Source organism: Augochlora pura, chromosome 8, assembly GCF_028453695.1.
Source record: "Augochlora pura isolate Apur16 chromosome 8, APUR_v2.2.1, whole genome shotgun sequence".
Classification (NCBI taxonomy): Eukaryota; Metazoa; Arthropoda; class Insecta; order Hymenoptera; family Halictidae; genus Augochlora; species Augochlora pura.
The window spans coordinates 9,749,098-9,772,916 of NC_135779.1; the positions used below are offsets into that span (position 1 = coordinate 9,749,098).

The 23,819-nt window shown below is 37.2% G+C and overlaps 2 protein-coding genes across 7 annotated transcripts; one reads left to right on the forward strand and one right to left on the reverse strand.

The window, feature by feature from the left end:
• Positions 1 to 1,207: 1,207 nt before the first annotated feature.
• On the forward strand, positions 1,208 to 21,711 carry Clip-190 (Cytoplasmic linker protein 190). Of its 6 annotated transcripts, none has more exons than XM_078189702.1 (22): positions 1,208 to 1,349; positions 1,955 to 2,097; positions 8,954 to 9,022; positions 10,174 to 10,326; positions 10,950 to 11,141; positions 12,257 to 12,458; positions 12,688 to 12,907; positions 13,767 to 13,811; positions 14,777 to 14,917; positions 15,021 to 15,185; positions 15,826 to 15,846; positions 16,629 to 16,806; positions 16,929 to 17,180; positions 17,251 to 17,369; positions 17,428 to 17,740; positions 17,813 to 17,964; positions 18,038 to 19,512; positions 19,581 to 19,671; positions 19,735 to 19,774; positions 19,847 to 20,021; positions 20,096 to 20,274; positions 20,593 to 21,711. In XM_078189702.1, exons 2-22 carry the CDS (start codon positions 1,986 to 1,988, stop codon positions 20,637 to 20,639), a joined length of 4,341 nt encoding a protein of 1,446 aa, XP_078045828.1. In that variant the 5' UTR covers positions 1,208 to 1,349; positions 1,955 to 1,985; the 3' UTR covers positions 20,640 to 21,711. The 6 variants fall into 6 exon arrangements, with proteins under 6 accessions (XP_078045828.1, XP_078045829.1, XP_078045830.1 ...); XM_078189703.1 differs by having other exon boundaries at positions 19,735 to 19,765; XM_078189704.1 differs by lacking the exon at positions 15,826 to 15,846.
• A 104-nt stretch (positions 21,712 to 21,815) lies between these two features.
• Rpb11 (DNA-directed RNA polymerase II subunit RPB11) lies at positions 21,816 to 22,720 on the reverse strand. The gene is made up of 4 exons (XM_078189708.1): positions 22,516 to 22,720; positions 22,344 to 22,433; positions 22,076 to 22,250; positions 21,816 to 21,989 (listed from the first exon to the last, which is right to left on the reverse strand). The coding sequence occupies exons 1-4, from the start codon at positions 22,566 to 22,568 to the stop codon at positions 21,954 to 21,956; spliced, it is 354 nt and encodes a 117-aa protein (XP_078045834.1). The 5' UTR covers positions 22,569 to 22,720; the 3' UTR covers positions 21,816 to 21,953.
• Between the last annotated feature and the right edge of the window lie 1,099 nt (positions 22,721 to 23,819).

Consider the following 23,819-nt stretch of genomic DNA (forward strand, 5'->3'; position numbering starts at 1 on the left):
CGTAGACGAACATCAACTGAAGAAAACGGTTGGAAAGTGCTACGGAATTCTGCTATGGAATTCACATTTGAACTTTTTTACCTTTCATGTCAACAGGTCACGCGAAGACAAATGTAAACAATGACAAGATTGCTAAGAGAAATGTATTCTCTTATATCGAGAGGCTACTTTATGAGAATAACTTTTTAAATAGATTTCAAGAGAAACAGATCTGCAATCGCAATTCAATGAAGAAAATTAATATCCATATTATAAATATTCATTAGAGCGAATTATATAATTATTTAAGTAGCAATTGAATCATGATAGATGACAATAATACACAATGTACAGTGGCCCCAGAAAATATTCCTACATCATTTAAGATGGCATTACATTTTTTTTACATTTTTTTCAGACGCTAGTGAGATTAACTTCAAACAAAATTTTGCAAAAATTTCATGGTTGAATTGATAAACAAAGATTAAGACATGGTGTTTTTCAACATTCTTAACTGATTGTAAACCTATAACGAACAAGGAGAATATCAATAATTAGTTAATGTAATTTAAAATCTACAGGTAAAATTGTAACAGTTTTGAACGTTCTTACAGAGATGGAGCTGCAGGCATTTTCTACTGAAAGTTAATCAGTGTAGTCTGAAGAAGAAAGTAAAAAGTTTCTCTGTATTATTTGGCTACAAATTCTTACATGTTTATATAAATACTAGACTTCCTCATAGATTTTGTTATTGACACCAAGACTTCCTAAATAAAACATGCTACAAAATCGTTATTAAATGATTTCATTTCATTGCAGTTTGCGTTTTTTTACACATTTCATCCGTTCTTGATTCAAGCGGCAAACAATGTTTTAGCTGCGAAGTACATAAAAATAGACGTGACCTCTTGAAATTATTTTAAATTGTAGTAATAGAAAAAATATTTACAGCTAAAAATAGAGCAAGGTGCATTGTTGCTATAACATTTTTGCTAAGCGAAGAAACGTGTTTATCCTGATTATTGATTCTGTTGCTATCGTCTGACTGGTATCGTCAACGATAACGAATCTGGTTTTAATTTGCTGGAAATATTAAAGGAAATAGTAGTAAGGAAAAGTTCATCGTTGCAATAATCGTGTCAGGGAACAAGGGAAACCAGGGTAAAATCGGCAAATTACGAGTTAACTCGCAAGTAGACCGTGACGGCGCTACTGGCGCCAAGAGTTGTCACTTTTCCGTTAACCGTTGTGCGAATCGGTGCGAAATATTTCGCGGTGCTGGTTCGTCGAGACAGGGTGATGTTCCAACAATTGTCTATGAAATATGTTAATTGATTGTGCGCGTTCGCATCACGTCACGCTTAAATAAGGTAAGCATCTCGACGCGTTCTCCTTCGAAACGTGATCGTCGATCTCGTGCAGGTTAACCTTTCTTGCGTTTGACATTTTTTTTAACGTTATAATATCCGCTTCGAACGGAAATTCGCTTCTCAAACTATCTCATCTTCGAATACGAAACAAAGGAAATCATTTCACACGATTTCCTAGGAATGTCAAGCAATAAATATGCTTTCTGCGTAGTTTGCGTAAGCGTATCTGCGATTTCAGTTTCGATAACAATTTAAAAAGCCATAACGACTCTTCACGTTGAATACATTGAATGGGACGACGATATGATTTTTTATTTTAATTTTTTAAATGAAAATTGCTAGCAAAAATCAAAAACTTAATGTTTGATCATTTTTGGAATAATTGTCAATTTGTTGCGTGAGTTATAGTCTCTGTATTAATGATTATTTGCAACTTTTGCAAAGTAGAAATTTGCGTGGATCTTAAAATATTTCAAAACGTTAGATTTATTATGTTATCCGTGTTTTTTCGATAATAATATGTTCAACTTGATTTGCAAACATTTGATAGATGTTTGTGCGTGATTTCTTGTCAGTTCCATTAACCATTCATTTTCATGTTTCAGAGTTATATAACAATAAGTGAATATAAATAAGATGGGTGAGCCAAAACCATCAGGATTAAGACCACCTTCAAAAATTGGTCGGCCATGCAGCAATCTGCCGCCAAGACCGGCAGTGCCACCTTCTCCTCCAAGACCTGCTATGAGTGAGTTTTTAATAATAATATTTGTTATATTTAATAATATACGCATGTTTTGAAACAACTCTGTTGTATTGTTATTTGGTAATACATTACAGTTTTACAGTGTGTCTTTCTATAAGTAAGAATGTAAACACCAAATAAAAACATGATGCCTTTACAATCGTGTTAAATCATATTACAATTACAGGCAGTATTAGTAGATAAGAACTAGCAACACCTAGTATTCAATGCTATTATTGAAGATACAGGAATTTGAATGAATAGAATGCTTCAGTAAATGGTGTTCCTAATATCTTTCTGGTTACAAGGCAATTAAGAGGATTTATAAGGTGACACTTCTGGAATTATTGCTTCTGATGTATAAGTTTGGATTTCAAAGGTAGACACAATTATATAGACACTGAAATTGGACTTTACAGAAACATATCTATTGTTGAAGTGACTAGGGCATTCCAATGAGAAGCCTCTGAGAGTAGCAGCTCAGGCTTAGGATCTACAGACTAAACAAAATTGAGTGATTGGTCCCTGTAAAACTATGTTTGTTACTAAAATTGCTAAAGCAATCCAATGTGGAATCTCTGAGATCAGCGTTTTAGGCTTAGGATCTTCAGCATAAGCAAATCAAATAGAGACTGTAATTGGCTCCTTAGAGAGTGAAATTGATTTCTTAGACATTGCAATTGGTTTCTTAGAGACTGAATGGTTTGGTAAATCATAGAATGAAAGTCTTGGAACGAAAGTGTAGGGTGTAAGTTCAAGTCCAACGATTGTAATACTGTCACCATAGCTGATCCAGATGAAAGATCGAGCTCGATCGGCACTCAACGCGTCTAATTCCCCACGCCATGCGATCGAGTACGCCCACCAGACCCTGAGACGAGCGTGAACGAGTGGTTTTACAAGCGCGAGACCGCGAATTTCTCGCGAGTCGTTCTTCCACCTCTCACCGCAACGGATCTCGTCCGAGCGATCTGGTAAATACTATTCCCACTAACAAACGGTCCCACCGCGGGCGCTTTGTTTCCTGGAAAAGATTCTCTGCGATCGTTTAGTGAATACCTCGTGCTCGTGCAATTACTACTAACAGAAATACTCGACATACTAGCTTTTACAACTCGCCTTGGCCTGACGCAGGTCCGAATATCTCGATCTTGTATCTTAATTTAAACTAAATGAAGGTATTTTTTCGTTTTATATATCTTTTCATCCTCTCTTGGAATCTTGAACTATTCATAGTGTTTATCCCGGTTGTTATATTCAGTGATTATGCGCTTGGCTGTGATATAAGATGCAGGATAGAGTTCCATCATAAAGAGGTTTCCTCTAACATTTACGATGCTATGTAACTTTAACATATATTTTGCACGTTTTAATTATTGTCGTCTTCAGACTACTGCGATTTTCGTTCAACTCCAATCACTTTGTATACTCTTCAGTAAGACTCATTCAGTTAGAACATTCGACGCCACGGATCTTCATTTGCCTGGATCAATATTTCTTGTATGATCCAATGCAATCTTTGTCTCTGGAACTCGAAAATACCAATCTCGTTTCTTAAAGTCCAAGGACTTGTTTACAGAGTCACCTCTTAAACATCTTCATCTCTATTTCCTTGTAACTTCATGTCCAATATCTGTTCATCTTTCAATTCTCAGAATAGCACTGTCTAACGCGTTCCAATAACTTCTTCAGGATCAGCTTCGATTTTGACGAAATTTATGTTAACAAAGAGACCTAAGATTCGCATACTCTAACCATACATAGATTTTGAAAATAGCCAAAAATTGCTGCGAGGGTTGAACTCAGGGAATCGTTGGTGTTTGCAATGTATACGAGAGAGTGAATAGGTACGAGAGAAACCTAATTAAAATTTACGAACAGTGTTATGAATCGGTGTAAGGCCTTTGCGAAGGAGACAAACGCGACGCACGTACAAAAGCTCGTGGCTCCACGAATCGAGGGCACTTATCTTGCCTTATTGGTTCATCCAAGAACAGCGGTGCTAGGAAGGGACACACGCCGGTGCACCTCGCACGGTGCAGTCATCATCATCATCGCCGCGATGACGCATGCGGTTATGCAATCCGGCGTGTTTGTTGTACGCTCGATATCCAACCGTTTCGTCTTTCCTCCCACGTGCGAGACCGCTTCCCTTATCCGGTAGGGCTTTTCGAACCACCCATGATTTATACAGGGTAAACTGGTAAAATTCACCGCCGCAATCGCTCCAAAACGGCAGCTCTTCGCCGCGGTTCCCTGTGCTTCTTTAATCAATAATAACTATACTATAGCTATTACCTGGCTGCAGATTTCATGTGCTTGTGAGAACAATACCTAGGTAACGTACCAAAACACATTAGAAAAGTTTTAGAACACGTTTATTATCTCCCTGAAAATTAGTGAGAGGAGAACAGTTTTATTAAAACTCTGTGGCTCTGCAGGTAAATGTTATCTTCCACAAGTAACTGCAATTCAGTTGCAAAAATAATTATCTTTACTGAAGTGACTTGGAGGGTCGCTAGTAGTTTACCCTCTAAGTTTTTTACGAATTTTTCATCCCCAAAACTCGGACTCTTAAAGCTGTAGTAGATACGGCAAGTCATGGTCAGACAATGCATACTCAGTACTAGTTCAGCCAACCTTGTGCACAATTGCATAATCTTTGTCTAGATTAAAAACGAGCTACCATTTTCAGTTTTTTTTTTGCTCCCATTTTCCTACAGTTTGGAAAATGTCCAAGGTAGTATTCATCCACCCTATATGCATTTATACCCGTACCCCGTTCTTGCCGGGGTATCGTGTCGACGAATGTTCGATCTCGGATTTCGCAACGCGATCGCGAGTTCCAAGGTAATGATGTCAATTTTCAACTTGACAGGGAAACGGATACGTTCACGATACTCGATATTGTCTGCACTACGACCCGACTGTTGTCGAGGAAATCGATGAAAGTGGCGTCTGCAGGCTTCTGCACTTTCGAATGCCAAGCATCCTTGCTGGATTAGTTCCAAGACGCATCCCAATTCTTGCACATTATAGGACGTTGACCCTGCGCGATTTTCTTTTTTTTTGGCTGCTTCGCTTGCACAAGCAAAAGCCGCAACCACATTCGTCCAGAATTTTAAATTTGGGAGCTCTTAGTATTAAATCGCAGCTGATTTTTGAAGTCGGAGACCATTGTGTAACATTTTGTGTTGAGAGCAATCATATCTCTTGGACATGGGACATTTTTCCTCAACAAATTTTAAGAATAAGTATATGTACATTTGTTTCATCGTTGCTTCGAAGCACCTTCAGGAGGTGATGGATTAAATCACTGATAAATTGCTTTGATATCCAGGACTCGCTAATTAATTTTCTGAGTTCCTTTTGAGCGAGACTCTTATAAAAAATTCAATTCAACATGGATTGTGAATGAGATTAATGTAGCTTTTGAACAATTTTTTCAGAAATTTTGAATTGTTCCTCGATTTTAAACGAACTATTAGAAAACTATAGATAAACCGTTGAGATCAGAGATTCTTGCAAAATATTAATTTTAGCATGGATTGTGGATCAAAGTATAGTATAACTTTTAAACGATTTTTCTCATAAATCTTTAATCATTGATCATCGATTTTGAAAAAAAAAAACTATTAGAAAACTTTAAATACGTTGTTGAGATTCGAGAATTAGCGTCTCAAGCTCAAGTATTTATTGTAAGTAGACATCTTAATATTTAACAAAAAATTCGACGCTCATTCGCCAGCATTCTTGAAATTCCTCGGTCGATCCGTCGTTACATGTGTCGGCCAGCGGCAAGCATAACACTCGCATGTTTACACATTTTTTGTTGCTGCTGCTCTCGTTATTAGCATTCGTAGATCAGGATCGCCTAAGGTGACGATCTCTCGTTCTGATGCAATCGGCCAGACGGTGATCGACACACCGGCGTGTCACCGTCGCCTAAATATGGGAAGATAACTAGCTCGCGGACACACGGCCGAAGATGTCGCATATTTTCGGCCCGATTTGCATACGTCGGCAGTTTTTGGTATCGGTTAACGGTAAATGGCGCCGATGATGTTGCAACTTTAATCGAAATCTGAATCCTCTTGCGTGGAACTCAGCACGATAGGAAATTTTTTTGTACAGACAGTACAATTTTTCTCTAAAGCTTATTTTTTAGTATGTAAACTATATACTCAATATAAAGAACATTCATATGTCCCCTGTAAATCTTTAAACATTATTTTTGCAATGTTCTGCGATTTATAAAAGGTCTCTTCGACGATCGATACAGGTTAGTATCACTGATCTTGGAGATAGATCTTCTTATCTGCCTATCTGTAATCTTCCAGTCTCTGGTCTCGATAATAACTGTCTGATAAATTTTGAGACATTAATTCCAACGATTCATAATTTATCAATCCTTTGCACCCGAGTGGTAATTGGCATTTATAAATTGCTGTAGCACGTTCCAAAACAATTTTTACATTATAAAATTTGCTAATATATAAAAAGACTAGTAAAACTATAACTGTTGTATGCACACGTTATGTAAACAAGGTCAATACAAATCTTAGCAGCAGAATCAAAATGCGTATTCATACATTTCATAATTAATCGATGGATTTCTCGCGAAGGAAGCAAACTAATTACCGTTCGATCTTATCGGAAAAGTCGTTGAATGCGGGAAACGCGTGCTGTTCCGCACTGCAGTTGCCTAGGAGCTTCGATTTCTGAATAAACTCTCTCGTTCCCATCAATCATCCTGCTGCATCGATCCGCGGCGTGATCGTAGAAAAGTTCGAAACGCCGACGTAGTTCGGAGTTCCTTGATAGATCAACGTGAGCCGACCGTTCGGCTCGAGCGATAATCGATTCTAGATGGGGATCACAGATTCATTCGGATCTCATTACCTACGGACATTAGATTAGATTCCAGGAACAAATCTGCTACCTGTTCGCGGCGGTAGTAATCGAATAGGTTTACACCATTAACCTTGCTTATGTATGGGGACCCCGTAGTATCGAGATTGTATGACTGCGTACGCGGATCGCGTTACGATCGGTCATGGTGATTGGCACTGCTTTTATTTCGGTAGGATCGATGCACAGATCCTTGGTGTGCTGCGACGCTTTCCCGAAAACGAACCGTGTTCCGTCCGATCGGACCGCCATTTTTGCAAAACAAAAAATAAGTTCGAGCCTGCCAAGGTACGCGCGGTGAAAACACAATGAAAGTATTCATTGTCTTCGTGTCTTGAAAATAATTTGGAACGCGGTATTTTTAGACTTCTCAAGGTCCGATACATCGGTGTTCCTTTTCGATCATTCTTCTAATGACGGTGATTCATTCGACGTTTACTCTATATATAGTATTTGAGAATTGGAACACTGTTGCTGTGTGTTTTTTTCTTTTCAACGTGTCCTTTTGGTAGCGTTGACCGACAATTGTGAACGTAGATTTAGTTTTCGTTGGATAGTTGTTGCAGTGAATCGAGTGTAACTAACACGAGGTTAACTGTAACGAAATATTGATAGTAATAATTCATTTGTTTGCAGAAAGGCTCTTTGAAAAATGTGTATTTAATATTCGTCTGACAATAAAACGCGTCGCAGATAATTATTTCTGAATCTGAAAGTAAGCTTTCTAAAATCTATGCGAAACAATCGATCGAATTCTATCGTAAGCAAGAAATTGTAATAATAACAATAGCTTTATTTACAAACGGAACGAACCCTTTGTTTATCATCCTGCGACGACCGCGACGCTCTTATTGCTACGAACGGACGTCGAATTCTCACCGAAAGGATTCGTACATCGAAAATTCCGATCGATCGCCGAAGGAAAAATCAGCGGATTGATCGGCGTTCTAATCGCGGATCGATCTCGTCGAACAGAAACATAGCCGCCCACGCGAACGACCTACTACCACCGTCTCGCCCACGTTCCCTCATGAATTATTAATTAAATCGCGAATCGCGGTATTTTTCTCGGTTTTTTTTTCTATCGGAGGTGGTGAGATAACGTGCTTGACTTGCGTTCTAATTGAATTAAAAACGAGACAGCTTTATCTGCGGTCGCGTAATTGTTGCCGGTCGTTTCGACGGCCTGTGTAAACACGGCAACTTCGTTTCGGCGCACGGTAGCCGGTCGAATATTACGATCTATCTCGGGGGGCCGATCGATCATAACAGGCGAACACACCTTCTTAATTGCTCTTTTACATAACTGTCCACTTGGGAATGAAATTAACTTCCTGCCGGGACACGACGCGACACGGCGCCGCCGTTGATCAGTCCACTGAGCACCGTTCGAAAACACATCTACATTAATTGTACATAATTGCTCGATTATTTTCAAAACCCGGCTCTGTCGATCTTTAAGCATGTCTCGCAATCAGAGGAAACGTAAATTTATCATCGTACATGCAAAAAATTTGAAGTGAAGAAGTGTTTCTCAGAATTATTTTCTAAAAATATAATGGTCATTGTTTTTAAACGTTTGTTTGGAAAAAAAGTCTTGTTTCAGAAATGTAGATATTTTCCTTAGCGCATGTAGAAAAGTGTACCGATTTTTAGTCTGGATTAGATCACTTATTTAAGCGATCAAGTGTATTGAATAAACGATTGAATACTATCGAATGCAGTAATGTATACTGAATATTAATATCGTGATTTATACATATAAGTCTCTTTGTTACTTTGTGAATCGATGTTACTTTGTGAAACGTTTATTGTATACGTCCGCCTTGGTTTGCCCAACGAGTTTCTATCGAGCTGGTCGATGGAAACGTAGAAGCTTGTCCCCGAGAAAGCATGCTTTTGTCCGGTACGATTTGCATTGTTTCTGCATTGTTTTGCATGATCACAGACCAGATGGAACATCTCTGGGAAACGCACGGCCGTCGGTTAAGCGAGGCTGGCCTGCGCAGAGGATCAGGTGGGTGCTTCGTTGATTTTTGTATTTCTGTTTTCCTATCTTCCGTCCCAGAACGATGCTGGAACCTTAAACACTGGCCGAAACTGTACAATCGATTCAATTCCTTCACGAGTCGTTTCTGTAAAATTATTATTCATGTACATATAATGATCGTGTTCATCGTTCCAGCATCGTTTTAAAAATCACGTACCGTCTCAGTCAGTAGCACGAATGTTCCAAGCTTGTTTCAAAATGTTTGTTTTATTGTGAACGTGGCTGGCAATCGTGAGAAGGCTTTTACAAGAATGCAACATTGCTGCATGGTTACAACTGGCGTTCATTAATCTCAACGCTAAAGTTCCCAGAAACATATTAATTGGGAAACTCCAGGAAGATTTCCAATTCAGATTGTGCCTGGAAATCCAGTTCAACGACAATTAAAATCTTTACGTGTATAGAGTAATATTTAAAGCAGCGCCACGATTTATATGAATAAAAGAAATCCTGGGTTTTTTCTATCGAGTTCCCCTCAGTGACGAAGGAGACACAAACTAAAGTATCCTCAGAATTATCTCAGTGTACGTTAATTATTAATGCGTTATAAAAACTTGAAGAAATCTTGCAGCCCTTTTATAACGTAGAATTGGGCTTTCTTTCAGCGATGTCTGCCCCGTGGTTCGCCATCTTGGTGTGTCCAAGCGACAAGACGTCTTACCACGCGTTCTAGTCACCGGTGTTGCATGCCGCACTACAGCACTACCGTTACGGAAAATTGTTAACACATTGTCTACTAATAATTATTTAATTGTTTCCAATCGTCTACAATCTAGAACTATATGCGACTTAATTTTAATTTTAACATATCTTTCAATTCTTAGAAGATTTGCATGGAAACAAATTTTGGATAGATAAAGTGTTACTTCATCCTAATCCTTAGATTATCGATAGTGTCGATTATTATAGAAGATAATTCGCTAGCATTAAATCGCACAATGGAATTGCCTTTGAGAGAAGTCACTGAGGGGTTCAGGGGTTCAAAAAATGCTTAAAAGAGAAACTAGAAAAATTCGGAACACCTTCGAGTCCTAATAAAGAAATGAAAGCTCTCCAACATTTAACGAACGAATAAAAATTCCCTGAGTCTATTAAACGAACTTGTCGTTGTCGGACAGATACTAGTGTCGTCCTGACAGAAGACACCGACAGCTTTATAATAGGAGACCGAGTATGGGTCGGCGGCACGAAACCTGGTGCGATCGCTTACATCGGGGAAACTCAGTTCGCACCCGGAGACTGGGCTGGAGTGGTCCTCGACGAACCAATCGGTAAGATCCATCATCATCAAATGATCCTTGACCCATTACCCGCCATTTTTCACTCGAAAGTAGGTTCGATCACCTTAGAGGGTGTAGCCTAAGCAAGACTCGAGACTGACTTCGTGGACTTTTTAACACGCAACTACAAAACTGTCAAACATCGTTTTCGTTATCGCGTATTATTTTACAATCATACATTCTACAAAAATTATACAGAACTTATGCGAAGCCATTATAGGATCGTAGTCGTTCTAAAGCATTACATTTAAATTTTGAAAGTGTACAAAAAAGTTTCAGCAACCGTATAATCTATTTACAATAACGAAAATTCTATTTAAACAATTGAATTGACTATAATTAGTGCTATGAAAGGCCTTGTCTTAACAAAGAATGATGTTGAACTGAACTTAAGAGTTTAGTTTCTGACTGTCTAGATTTCGAACGTAGAAAAATCATCACAGAGTACCCCCCGCCCCCCTCCTTGATCATCCTTTCTGGATAATTCTCACGCAACCATTTCCCGATCCCCGAGCCAAAATCGATCGTCGATCGCAAAAGTATGGTTAAAGACGGAAGTTAGAAACATGACCTGTCAGAAGATGAAAGACTGATGAGAAGTCGATGCGCTTCAGGAAAGAACGATGGATCGGTGGCTGGCTGCCGTTACTTTCAATGCGAGGCTAAGCGCGGGATTTTCTCGCGGCTGACCAGGTTGACCAGGGAGCCGATTACCGACTCGATGATGTCGCCAACGCAGAGGACACCGACGACACCGCCGGACAGCATGAAGGGAAGCCTCGGGAGGACCATCTGCCCCTCGTTAAGTAAGGATCGGTACAAGAGATACTCTCCTCGCCCGTAGTCTGCTTTGAATGTCGGGGCGTCGAAAGCTGCGAGCCCGGTAAACGTGGGAAGACGGAGTTACCCCGTTGACCTTGGATCTCCGTGAATTTTGCAGTCTCCCATCGACAGTCCTACCCCGAATATAACGAACTGCAAAATTTCACGGATCCCGGCTTTCGAGGATCACCGTAGATCGTCCCTAATCACACCGCACGTAGATTAACGTAGACCGCACTGTACGAACGCTCAGTAGAATTTATTATTGTAAGTGTACCACCTAACCATGTAGCAAGCTGTAGTCCTTAGTGTGTTTATCTTCGTACGCACTTATTCTCCTTGATCTGGTGGTGCAGGCACGGGCCGCGAGCGCCCTTTGCTTCGGAACCGCCTTCGATTGTTCTCAGGGGCGATTTTCTGCTCCGAGTGGGCGTGGCTTCGCTGCTTCCTATCTTAACGAAGCTGAGATTATGTTCGTAACGAAATCCGTCCTCGTGCTTGCTCCAGCAGAGCCTGCTGCGTCTTTAGATGTCTATCTATGTAGTCGTATTGCTCGTCGCATTGTGTTTTAGTATTTTTAGTAAATAAATCGGATTTGCGCCGATTCCTTACCCCCTTATACCGTCAATAAACGTATAAAAGAACCTAGAGTCTAGATCCAAGCATCTCCTCTGTACAATCCGGCTGGAACATGTTGGCCGTTCAAGATCACTGAACGGTTCTCCCTCACCATGCTGTATGTTCTTTCTTTGCTCCACCCATTACTCCGCTGATTCCTGATTCCCCTATATATATATGTATATATTCAGAAAATCTAAAAAATTCGAAGGAAATTCCATAAACGGAAGTAGCGAAGGTAAGGTGACCTTGAACGGCTTCGACATCTCTCTGTCGGAGCACAGGAGGTTCCAGGTAGATTTTTTCTTCTTTTTTAATGGAAGAAATCTTACAAAGAAACACCTAACTGCATTCGTAGACATCCCTTTCTTTGAGAGGGGCCAGAGGTACTCCTTGTGGTAGATTTGCCTCAGGTGGGGGGATAGGGAGGTGGTCTACCGAAGGATTTCAATGTCTGTAACGAATGTAACTCGTCACACAGACGCGTCGACAACGAGCCTATCGTCCACGGTGTCGCAGAGAGACTTCAGGATAGGCGACAGGGTGATAGTATCCTCCAGTCAAGGCAGCAAGACGGGTGTCCTCAGGTACATGGGTACCACGGAATTTGCTGCTGGCGAATGGTGTGGTGTGGAACTGGATGATCCTGTTGGCAAGAACGATGGCTCCGTTGGAGACAACAGGTCTGCATCTATGCATCTTACAGCGAGAGTACCATACATAATATTAAAAAGACGTTCAGTAGGTCGGTACTTGGATTAGACCGCCTACAGTAGGACAAATTCAAAGTATTTGAACCAGACGAAAATCTTGTCAATCACCAAGTAGATATTTAACGCGAAATTTTAGCTGTGTTAATATTTATTAGATCTTCCTCGGGCCCATCCGCTAAATAATTTAGCACTGTTTCAGGTACTTCGAGTGCCGGCCTAAATACGGGCTGTTCGCACCCGCGCACAAGGTCAGCCGTTCTCCAACGAGCAAAAGGACAAGTTGCATGGTGCACAGGCCGACCGGCGCCGCCCTGAACTCGTCGGTGAAGAAGACAGGCTCAAGAGAGTCACTGTTATCGCTGTCAAGCATCGCCAGCACAGCTAGCACAGCTGCCAGGGCTGGTATCAGTACGCCGAGGGTAAGATTCACGGTGCCAGAATGAAGGGAATGACCTGTACCGCAGCTTGCATCCTCCATCCTGATCGCAGACTACTCTACTATCTCTACTGTTTCCTGTGCTCTGCTCACAGTAATCGGAGGATCGCTTCTCTGGACGATTTGAGAAATTATACTGTTTCAAATGAACTTGAACACATTGTTAATATATTACATCATGTTGTAGCAATATTTGAAGCGGACAGGTTTTAGATAGAGATCCTCTATCTAATGAAGAATTTATGCCCACTGTTCCTTATTCATGTGTTGGGTGGCATTCGAATGAATGATCCTCTACTTGCTTTGAGCACTGTTCACTGTGCAAACGCGTTTCTGCTGAGTTATGCGTGACGTTGTTTGATCAGCCTGCGTTGAAACACGTTTTTCAGCTGTTGATGTGAGCTGTTGTTAGCTTGCTGTTTACGTTGATTAGATTTATAGTAATTTTGTTGAATTAATGTGTACGTATATGTTTTAGTTATCTTTTTTTCTTGTTATTGTCGTTGTAGCAACTTTATCATTTGTTGAACTATTTTACCGAGCGATAGATACCTGAGCTTAATAGATTCAAGTATATTTTAGGATCCAAGCGATCATTGTTATATTTCTATATTTTACAGACAAGCTTTGTTAATCCTGTAATGTTGACACTTCTGTGAAGACAGAGTGAGAGTCATCTGTTTAACATTATTGCATTGTTAGTATTGAGACTTTACAGGATCAAAGTTTTTTATTTGCCAATTATATTTGTTCATCGAAGACAGGGGTGAACAGAATTATGCAGTTTGATTTGTTGGCTGTGCATGAAACGATTTTTGTTTTTGTTGCATCCGAAATTCCAGAGGCCTGGTATGCGCACGTCGACACCTGCACTAACCGCCCTGCAGGTGAGACCATGTTTTAACATTTATTTGTCACGTTCAATTAGTTGGTCGTGACACGTAAAGCGCTGTTTAAGTAGTTGTTAGCGTAGAAATAGATTAACAAGCGTGTTGTGATTATTTGTTATCGAGTATTAAGCATAACAACGTTTTACAATACAACCAGTCGCAATTTTACGACCTATATAGTTAGCAAATACAATAGAATGTAATTGTTAGCGCTGTTTTTAGATAAGTAGCTTAGAATAGCATTCTGATGTCTGTACATGATTTTAATAAAATCCTCTATCCATTCCCTTATAGTCTCCTTAGAAACCAACTCCCACGAGCGTGGGCATTTACTTGAAAATATTTAATTTTAACCGTAGAACAGATTATTGTCTATTAATCTGATGGAAAAAAAATATTTGTGCCTATAAGAGTATACATTCTTATTTAGTAGTCACTTTGTTCAATTGAATGTCATCAAATTTGTACTATAATGAACTGTTTGATATCTGCTTTGTCTCCACATAGACTTTAAATTAAAAGAAAGTGTTCATTTTTTCATGTATTTAATTATATCTATATGAATCAAGATTCATTTCTCTATCTCTTTGCTCTTTTTTAAAAAATGTTTTACATAAGATTTTTACTATGCACCAATTTTTAATAATACTAAAGTTCAAAAACGTCAATTAACTAAGAATGCATGTGCACTAATGCATAATTTGATGACAGAGCATATCACTAATTTCCGTCCAAGTTTCACTACTTAGTCGCAGTGACTTTAAATGTACAATATTGAAATACATTGCCATAATGAAGGAAATATGATAATTGATATTAATTTTTCCAGTAAGCGCATCTCCCATTCTTCCAAATCCTACATTAAGAAGTTTCAAAAAGATATAGAAGGCGTAACATATTTTAATATAGATTATTTGACAATGTCCAATCACTTTTTTATGTATCTGTTTCAAACATTTTAGGAGTCTCTGAAGGAGAAGCAGCAGGAGATAGAGATGCTGCGCAGAGAAAGAGATTTAGAACGTGAACGTGTGACAAAAGCAGCTAATCAAGCAGATCAAGCTGAACAAACTATATTCTCTTTGAAGCAAGAATATGAACAGGTACTTGCTATGTCTGGCTACAATTTGGAGTTTACTAATAGTAAATGCAATTAACAGTTGCAAAAGAAGAATTAGATTGTCTAATTATTTACATTACTTTTAGTATCGAGAGAAAATGCAAAAAACGGTCACAGAAACTGAAGCAGATCTCATTAAGCTGCTCGAAGAGAAAAGTACGCTAACACAGCAGCTGGAGGAGGAGAGAAGGAAATGCGAAGACCTGTTGTTTCGCTTCGAAGAAGAATCTGTCAATAAGGATGATATTCAGGTATAGGTCTTAACTATCTAACGACTTCGGTCACAACAGAATACAGATTCTGAAAATACATTTTAACACATTGATTGTCAAATCAATTTAGTTAGAAGCTTCTATGAAAAATTCATTCGAACAGACAAAATGAATTTGAATCTTGATGAACAATGTGTTAAAAAATAATATATGCACAATAAAATAAAAGGTACGTATAGACATCCAAGAATACAGGGTTATTTAGGGACTCTTAAAATTTATCAAATACTCAAATGAAACACTCTCATCGCCTTCATCATTTTACTTTCTTTAATCGAATTTCCGTTTCCCATTTATTTTTTTTAACATTTTTTTTTTAAATACTGGTTCGACAATTGCATAGTGGAACTATAAGGAGACGCAAGTATTACTCAAAATTCAAGATTAAATGTTAGTATGCTTCTGTTAGAATAGAATTAGGAGCTTTACTATAATCAAAGAGTGGTGGCGGGTGGGACAATATACGTGCAAATTAGATTTTGGAAGCGAGAGTACGACATAGAAGCTATGCTTGTGACTGTATTCGAATTAAAATGAAAATTAATTCCGCATACGGCACAAAAAACGTTTCTGTCCAGCCTGTGGGTTTAACGCAAGAAACTTATCGTTTTATTTTCAGAAAGAGAGAACTGAACAATGTGTGAGTATCCCATGGCAGCCGTTTGGGCCCGAGGAGGGGTTGATGATGCTGTTTTTCTGCACCGCTTCTCTTATCTTCACTGTAGTCATATCATTTTTCATTTCACCGCAACTCGGTTTGAAATTTCTGTGACATTTCGCAGTACACTCCTCTTCAATGCTTTCACGACTAATTGTTTCACTTCTTGGTTAACATTAAGTATCGGAATTTATATAATTATAAATAGAACTCGATGTTCGTGTAGACTCCCATATACATTAAGATAGAAGAATAGTATTGTGAGTTTAGAAAATAGGAATTGTATCATAGATCATTAAGTTACGTCAGGAAGAAGGTGCGGGTTTAATACGCTTTGCGGTGCACTGTAGAATAATTGTTAGATTTTCGGTAATTGCTTCCTTTATGCTGAAGTAGTATGTAATTTGTTTATTGAGCTCCCGCGCGAGAACTCTCGGAATCAACGCTATTTATTTATTATTTATTTATTACCTACTTTGTTTTGAATATTGTTTTCTATTTGTACTTATTTCTATTGATTCATGTTACACATTGTTGTATGTTGTTACACGGCAATATTAAATGATACCTCAAGTACAGTTGTTCATAAGTATATCACGAGGTCTTCTCATCTTTGTACTGTATCGAATCGTTGCCTCTCTCACATAATCTGTTCGACACAGTAAACAACAGTGCTCTTGTATATCTTGATGCGCTTCTTCGTGTTAGTTGATGTATGCGCGGACTGATCCATCCGGATACTAAATAAGCATGTTTGTCGTTAGGTAATAAATACTGTAAATGAGAACAAAATCAAAGATCTTGAAAAGCAGCTGGCGGAGGAGAGAGAACGTGTCGCTCAATTCGAACAAGACAGTATAAAGCTGTTCGAAACCGAGGAGGAACTGACTCGTCTTCGCAATGAAGTTTCCAATGCTGCTCAGAACAGAAATCTGTTGGAAGGTATTTATGATGATCTACTTTGAATTGAAAGCTCGCTTCAATCCTTCGACATCGATTGCTGGGTATACCTACAAAAACAAAATTAATTTCCTGGAAATTAATACGATAACGCATCATCATAGATGTGCAGAACCAAAACAAGTGTCTGGAAGAAACAAAGACGAGTCTCGAGAAGGAAGTGCAGGAGAAGACCATGCTTGTAGAACAATGCGTAGCACAAATTAGGGAATTGGAGGCTAAATTAAATGAGAGTCAGGAAAAAAATACGACACAAAAAGAATCAGAAGCGAGTCTGAAAGCTGAATTGGAAACTCAAATAAATCTAAATAAAAGAAAAGATGAAGAATTAATCGTTGCCTTAAAAAAACTCGAAGGTGCGCTTATAATGTGAACGAAATATGTTAAAGAATCATGCTTTACTTTCTATGGAACTTTGTTTTGCAGAATTGAGCGAGAAACTGAAGTTAATGGAAGAGAAGAATGTTCTGCTTTCCAAACAAATACAGGAGTATCAATTACAAGCTGAAGATAGCTTCAAGATAGTTCAGGAAAAGCAGAAATTGGTATGTATCTGGTTTATAAATATGAGTTTTATTAGTCATAAATATTTTGTTAATTTAGGAGCAAGATATCGCTTCCTTGATGGCCACGGAAGCAAATTCCTCCGTAGAATTGAAGAAGTTGCACGAAGAGTTGCTAGTAAAGGAAAAAGAACTCTCGGAACTACGTTCAACAAGTGCCGCTGAGATCGAGGAGATAACTAAACGTTATCAGATCCAAATTGAAGAGCAGTCGAAGTGCATTAGTGAAGCTAACGTAGACATTTCACAAAAGTCCATGTTACTGAGCAAATTGGAACAAGATATAGCTGAATTAAAATCAATTCTTGCGAATAAGGATGAAGAAATAAAAAATCTCAAGGAGAAGACTTCGGGTAAGTTATACTTTATGTTCTGCAGATTTCCTTTATTTCAGTACGTCAATATTACTGATTTGCTTGTTGCAGAATTACGAGATGCTCTCGCATTATCAGAGCAAACTAAAACCAATTTGGAGAGCGAACTTCGCGTATTTGAGAATAATGTAAAGAAATTGACTGAACAAGTGGCCGATGCGGAGAATAAAATAACACAAGTTACAGCTCAAAAAGAAAAATTGGTTGGTAAAATTTTCTTTTTGCGTGTTTAAATATTTTGTACAGCACAATTCAATCGTTTGTTTGTTACTATAGGAGGCAGATATTGAAAATTTGATAAGCACCTCTGCAGACTCCTCTGAACAACTGATGAAGTACAATGAAGACTTGCGAGCAAAAGAAAGAGAGCTTGCAGAATTAGAAGCTAGTAAAATTAACTTGAGAAAGGAAGAAAGTAGAAATTCTGAACTGTTGGAAAAAATAAAACAGTTCGAAGCAGAAAATGATGAGCTTAAAAAAGCAATAAATGAGAGTGAACAAGTTAAACATAATCTCGACGAGAAATTACAAGAAGCACTTAACACAGCCGTTGAGTTGAAGAATGCTAAAGAAGAAATTCTTAACATGCAACAACAATATGATACATTGAAAAATGTACACAACGAGAACACAGCTTCTTTGCAGCAACAAATTGGCAATTTGCAGACTGAGTCAGCTGCTCTTCAAGAAGAAACCAAAGCACTACAGAAATTAAAAAGTAAGTTAGAAGCAGATCAAAGTGCCAATCGCTGGTCTATAGAAGAGTTAACCGAGAAATTGAGTGCTGAAGCAGAAAGTCACAAGAAATTAGAATCTACGATAGCTGAAAAGGATTCTGAGCTCCAACTTATTCGAAATAAACTCTCAGAATTAGAAAAAACAAATGAAGCTCTAATAGTTAATAAAGAAACTGTCGATAAGGATCTTACAAGTACTGTCGACACACTGTCCAATGAAATTAAAGAGCTTCAAGAAAAATTAGGCGATGCGTCGCAAGCTATTACGATTAAGGACGATTCTCTTGTCAAATTGAAGAAGTCAGCTGAGGAGGCTGATGCACAAATACTTAAACTGAACGATACTATTACGTCCATGAAAGAGGAACAGTCGAGTAGTGTGGCAGAAATAAAGAAAATGCAAGAAGCACTTTCAATGAAGGAGAGTGAAGTTAAAGATATAACGCAAACGAAGATTTCATTAGAAGCTAATATAAATACTCTGCAATCAGAATTGAAGACTGTGAAAGAAGAATTAAATTTAAGAATTCGTTCTCTTCAAGAAGTAGAAGGTACGATAAAAGAGTTACAAAATGCCAAAGACGAATCTGTGATAAAATTACAAAATGCGTTACAGTCTGAGGTGAAATCCAAACAGACTGAAATTGAAAATATGCTTCAGAAGAATTCTGAATTAGAGCATAAGCAAGTTTGCCTGCAAAGCATAATAGATAAGCAAGCTAACGATTTGAATGATAAAGAAGCGTCGCTTAACAAATTAACAGCACAAATCAAAGTTTTAGAAAGTGCGCAAAAACAGATGCTGGATGATGTAAGCAAAGAGAATGGAAATTTATTGAATAGCAAAGAATCCCTTGAAAAATTGCTGAAAGATCAAGAACAAAAGATCGAAAATTTAATGAATACTATGAAAAATAAAGAGAAAGAAGCTGAGAAGAATATGCAAAACCTGATGGAGAAAGTGAACCGTATGTCTGCAGAATCCGTTCAATTAAAAGAAGAGCAAAATAATTTGTAAGTGCATAGAGAATTACAAGTATTTTTTAAGAAACGACATTAAACATAAATTGTCATTCTTTTAGGGAACGAGAAAATAAACAAGTTGTTGCCAAATATGTTGAAGCAACGAACCAGCTGAAACTTAGTCGGGAGAATATGAAGAACAATTATGATGTAAGTTTTAACCGTGACATTAACATTAAAATTTGTTGTAACATACTAAATTTCGTATTTCAGGTAGGTGGCGGTGATATGAAACAACACATAGGTAAAAATGGTATTATTAATGAAGACAAAAATTGTATTACTAATCGTTGAAATTGTTTTAATATTTATTACCGTCTTTCAGTCGATCAAGATATCGATATCTTAAAATTAAAAGAGGAAAATGAGAACGCTCAAACTCAGATAAACTTCCTGAATTCTGTAATAGTAGATATGCAACGAAAAAATGATGTCCTAAAGTGTAAAGTTGAGGTTCTCGAAATGGGAGTACCTGCTAATGAAGCTGATGATTATACCCAGTTCGTAACACTTATTTTATTAGTCATCGTTCTTGATAACGAAATCGTTATGTATTAATTGTTTTTTATTTTAGAAATACATTAGAGAAACGCATGGCTGCGCCACGCATGTTCTGTGATATTTGTGATCAATTCGACTTGCACGAAACAGAAGATTGCCCACGTCAAGCTCAAGACTTCCTGGAAACAGAGAAAGTAGCAAAATCTCCAAAAAAGGTCTCCGCGGATAGACCGTACTGCGAAAACTGTGAAAGTAAGATTTCATTGTTTAAGATTATTAAAATCGCGGTTCTTGTGGCATCTATTTATCAAATATTTTCTCCTCAAAGAAAAAGTTTGAAGCGTTTGAAATATTCTACAAAAAAAATACTACAATTTCCAAAAAACTTCAGACAAATCTATCCATAACAATTCTGTTTTTATATACTTTTATATATTCTGTTTGTATATTATTTCCTACTTTATTAAATTTTTTTCAAGCTGCAACTATTACTCTCAAACTAACCAATCTAACACCTTTCTTATTATGTTTATCCACTGTTGTTTATAATGTTGCTTGATTGTTTTACAGTGTTTGGACACGACACACGTGATTGCGATGACGCCGAGACGTTCTAACAGCTTGTTATTGGTCTTATACACGTTTTACCGCTTGACAAAACGAAATCCTAGACACGTGAAAAAGACCTGTTGAAAATTTACAGAGTATATTTTTGTATAAAAGAATTAAAACGCTACCGTTGTTTGTATGTCTTCCCGCATAGGATGTAAACCATTCAGACACTCCAATGACTTGACGGATACCTATGCTCCCCTGTGTTAAGTTCACATGCAATTTAAAAAATTGTAGGGTAAGCCGCAAGAAAAAGGATATCTGATTACTTTTCTGTAGATTAAAGTATAATGAAAAAATTCATAAGACAAAACTTTCATCCAACGAGTTCCATTTCTTTTTCTGTACCAAGTTTTAGTCAGGTGTTCTCTTTCCAACGCCTACACTACGTATATGTTCGCAAAAATGTTTTCTTGTTCGAAATGTTTTATGTCGTTTTAGTTCCACATAATTTTCAAAGTACAAAACGATGAAGCTCAATTTATATATTACAATTGAGCTCATCAGGGTACACTATTAGACAAATTGTAGAACAATTTGAATTGATGCATATTTTCGTTGAAGCATCCATAATGGAATAGCGTTAGTCGTATAACCGACTCGCTGAAGTCAAATGTAATTATGTACATAATATTTATATCAATCTGTACATCTATTTAATATTTATTGAGCGTTCTAAATGCGACACATTCAGTGATAGTTCCTTCGCTCGAGTCGTTAGCGTTAGACTAAAATGTTTCACATACTATCTTTGAAATCTTATATCCATTCGGTGTAGTAGTACACTTCTTCTGAACTAATTTGTACATCGCACTGTAACGAAATAGTACATGCTTCCAGTTTTCTGTTTGTTACCGCTTTGTTGTCGCTACAAGCGATTGTACAACGACTATTCAGTAAAAGTGTACTACTAAGATCTGTCATTCTCTTGCCTTTCCACTTTGAGCCTTAATACAGAGTTGGCAATGTCCAGTGATATAGTCCCCTCTTATAATGTACATTCAATAAATTAGAAATGCTTGTAGCTAAGAAAAATAAAATTGTAATAGACTGATTATAATATTTTTTATAAAGTTACATAGTGTGTAGAAATATTTAAATCATTGAAATGCTTTTAATAGAATTATCTTAAAGCGCTCCTACACTTCCCAGTATTCAGAATGAATGCATTATTTGTTTTTGGTTTTCTTTTATTTAATTGTTTGTATATACAAAATTCATTTTAACTCAGTTGTCTTATATATAAATTACTTATAGATGTATATAGATCAATTATTTATAGCATAGCTTAGTATATCTATAAGCAGAAACGCTGTAATTCAATCCAGACCCTCCTTCTTCTCTTTGATAGCTTCCTAAAAGAATGTTTAACCACAACTTATAGTTAAATCATAATTAATAATTTCAGATTTTTTAAAATAATATAGTAATTAATTGTTACTTTAAAACGCTCCTCGAACAACGAAAGTTCAGCAATTAAATCTGTAATTGCATGCATGAAAGCCTCGTGTGGTGTATAATCTGATGTTGTTTGTATTCTGATCACAAATTTGTGTTCTAGCGGATGTGGAACTTTATATCCAGCAAATAGAACCTGGGGATCCTTTAATAATTGACTATTGAATAACATATTATTATTAATGACCATATTTAGGCTACTTTCACAATTTATACAGATGTATATTAAAAACTACACTAAGAAAACATACTTGCGGATCATATTTCCAAGTGTATGGTCTTCTTTATTAACTGTGAAAATTGCTGCATTGGGAACTTTAGTATCTTGTTCCTTAATTATTCTAAATTAGAATTAAACAAAAATAATATACAAATAACTTCGAAATTTCGCGAATTATAGGTTAACTAATTTAAGATACTCACTTCTTTTCTCCTTCGTACAGAAGAAATGACTCGAAGGTCGGAGGTGCATTCATCTTGATCTTATATCACAACGTACTTTATAAAATATAAATTTGTTCATGTATTTTATTTATTAAATTCAATTCCTGATAGGAAAACACTATGTAATACTGACAGATTTCACAACATTGTATTCCGATTGCAGTGTCATCTACGAGAATACAGATCAAAGCTTTCTCTGCTACAAAGCTTTAATATAAAAATACTGGTTACAAGAAAATACAATTCAAAGAATTTAGGATAGTATTATTGGAATTTTAAAAATTCAGTCTTTATCTAAAAGTTTTATTAGTAAGAATAGACAGTACAACATCGTAATTTGTATTTCTTTGAACGTAGAATATATTGAATCGAAGAGGGCTTAATATAACCTCATACTTTCAATCTAAATGTTGTACTGTATTTTTGTAACTATTTGTACGAATAAAATACAATTTTATACAGGATGATAACTTATGTATTCATTAAAAGATTATGAAACTATTTCTTTAAAGATAAATAAAATTTAAAAATAGAAATCCACCCCGGCGGGAAATCGAAGCCCGGTCTCCCACGTGACAGGCGGGGATACTAACTATTTCTTTTTAAACAGAACATTTATTGCGCTACATAAAATACAATATCTAGAAAAAGGTACAATAATCTTAAACATTCCAAAAAAGTACAACAATATATAAGAAAACTTAAAATACTAAACTAAAGACTAGGATAACGAGGCACGCGCAGCTTGTCAACGAGATATTTACATAACACTTATTGTAATTAATGACTAACTTATTGTAACATGGGTTTACTACTATATATCCTTTTCTTTTTCCTTTATCTTTTTATATTGTTTTTGCATAGCTAATACGTAGATGCTTCCTCAGTACAAATATGTACTTGGAAGTCATGAATGGCAATAAAATCCGACAAAACTGCCTGGTAATGTAGCAAACGACAATAACAATAACAATTATTAGTAATATCGTACATCCACTTCCTACGACTTAAGCAACAACGACAACCCAATGAATATATCCACGACAATAACTACGACATTGTACAAATTTGCAGGGCGACCGTTCTCTCTCTCTCTCTCTCTCTCTCTCTTTCTCTCTGTCTGTCTTGCATACACTCTTTCACATTCTGTCTCTTTCTTTCCTTATTTCTCTTTCACTCGCTCACGCTTTATCTTTCGGTTACGCAGGACATCGAAGAACCGAAGCAATGATCCCATATCCCTCATAGCTGCCCAAACACTTTGTAAACATCTGTCTCATTCA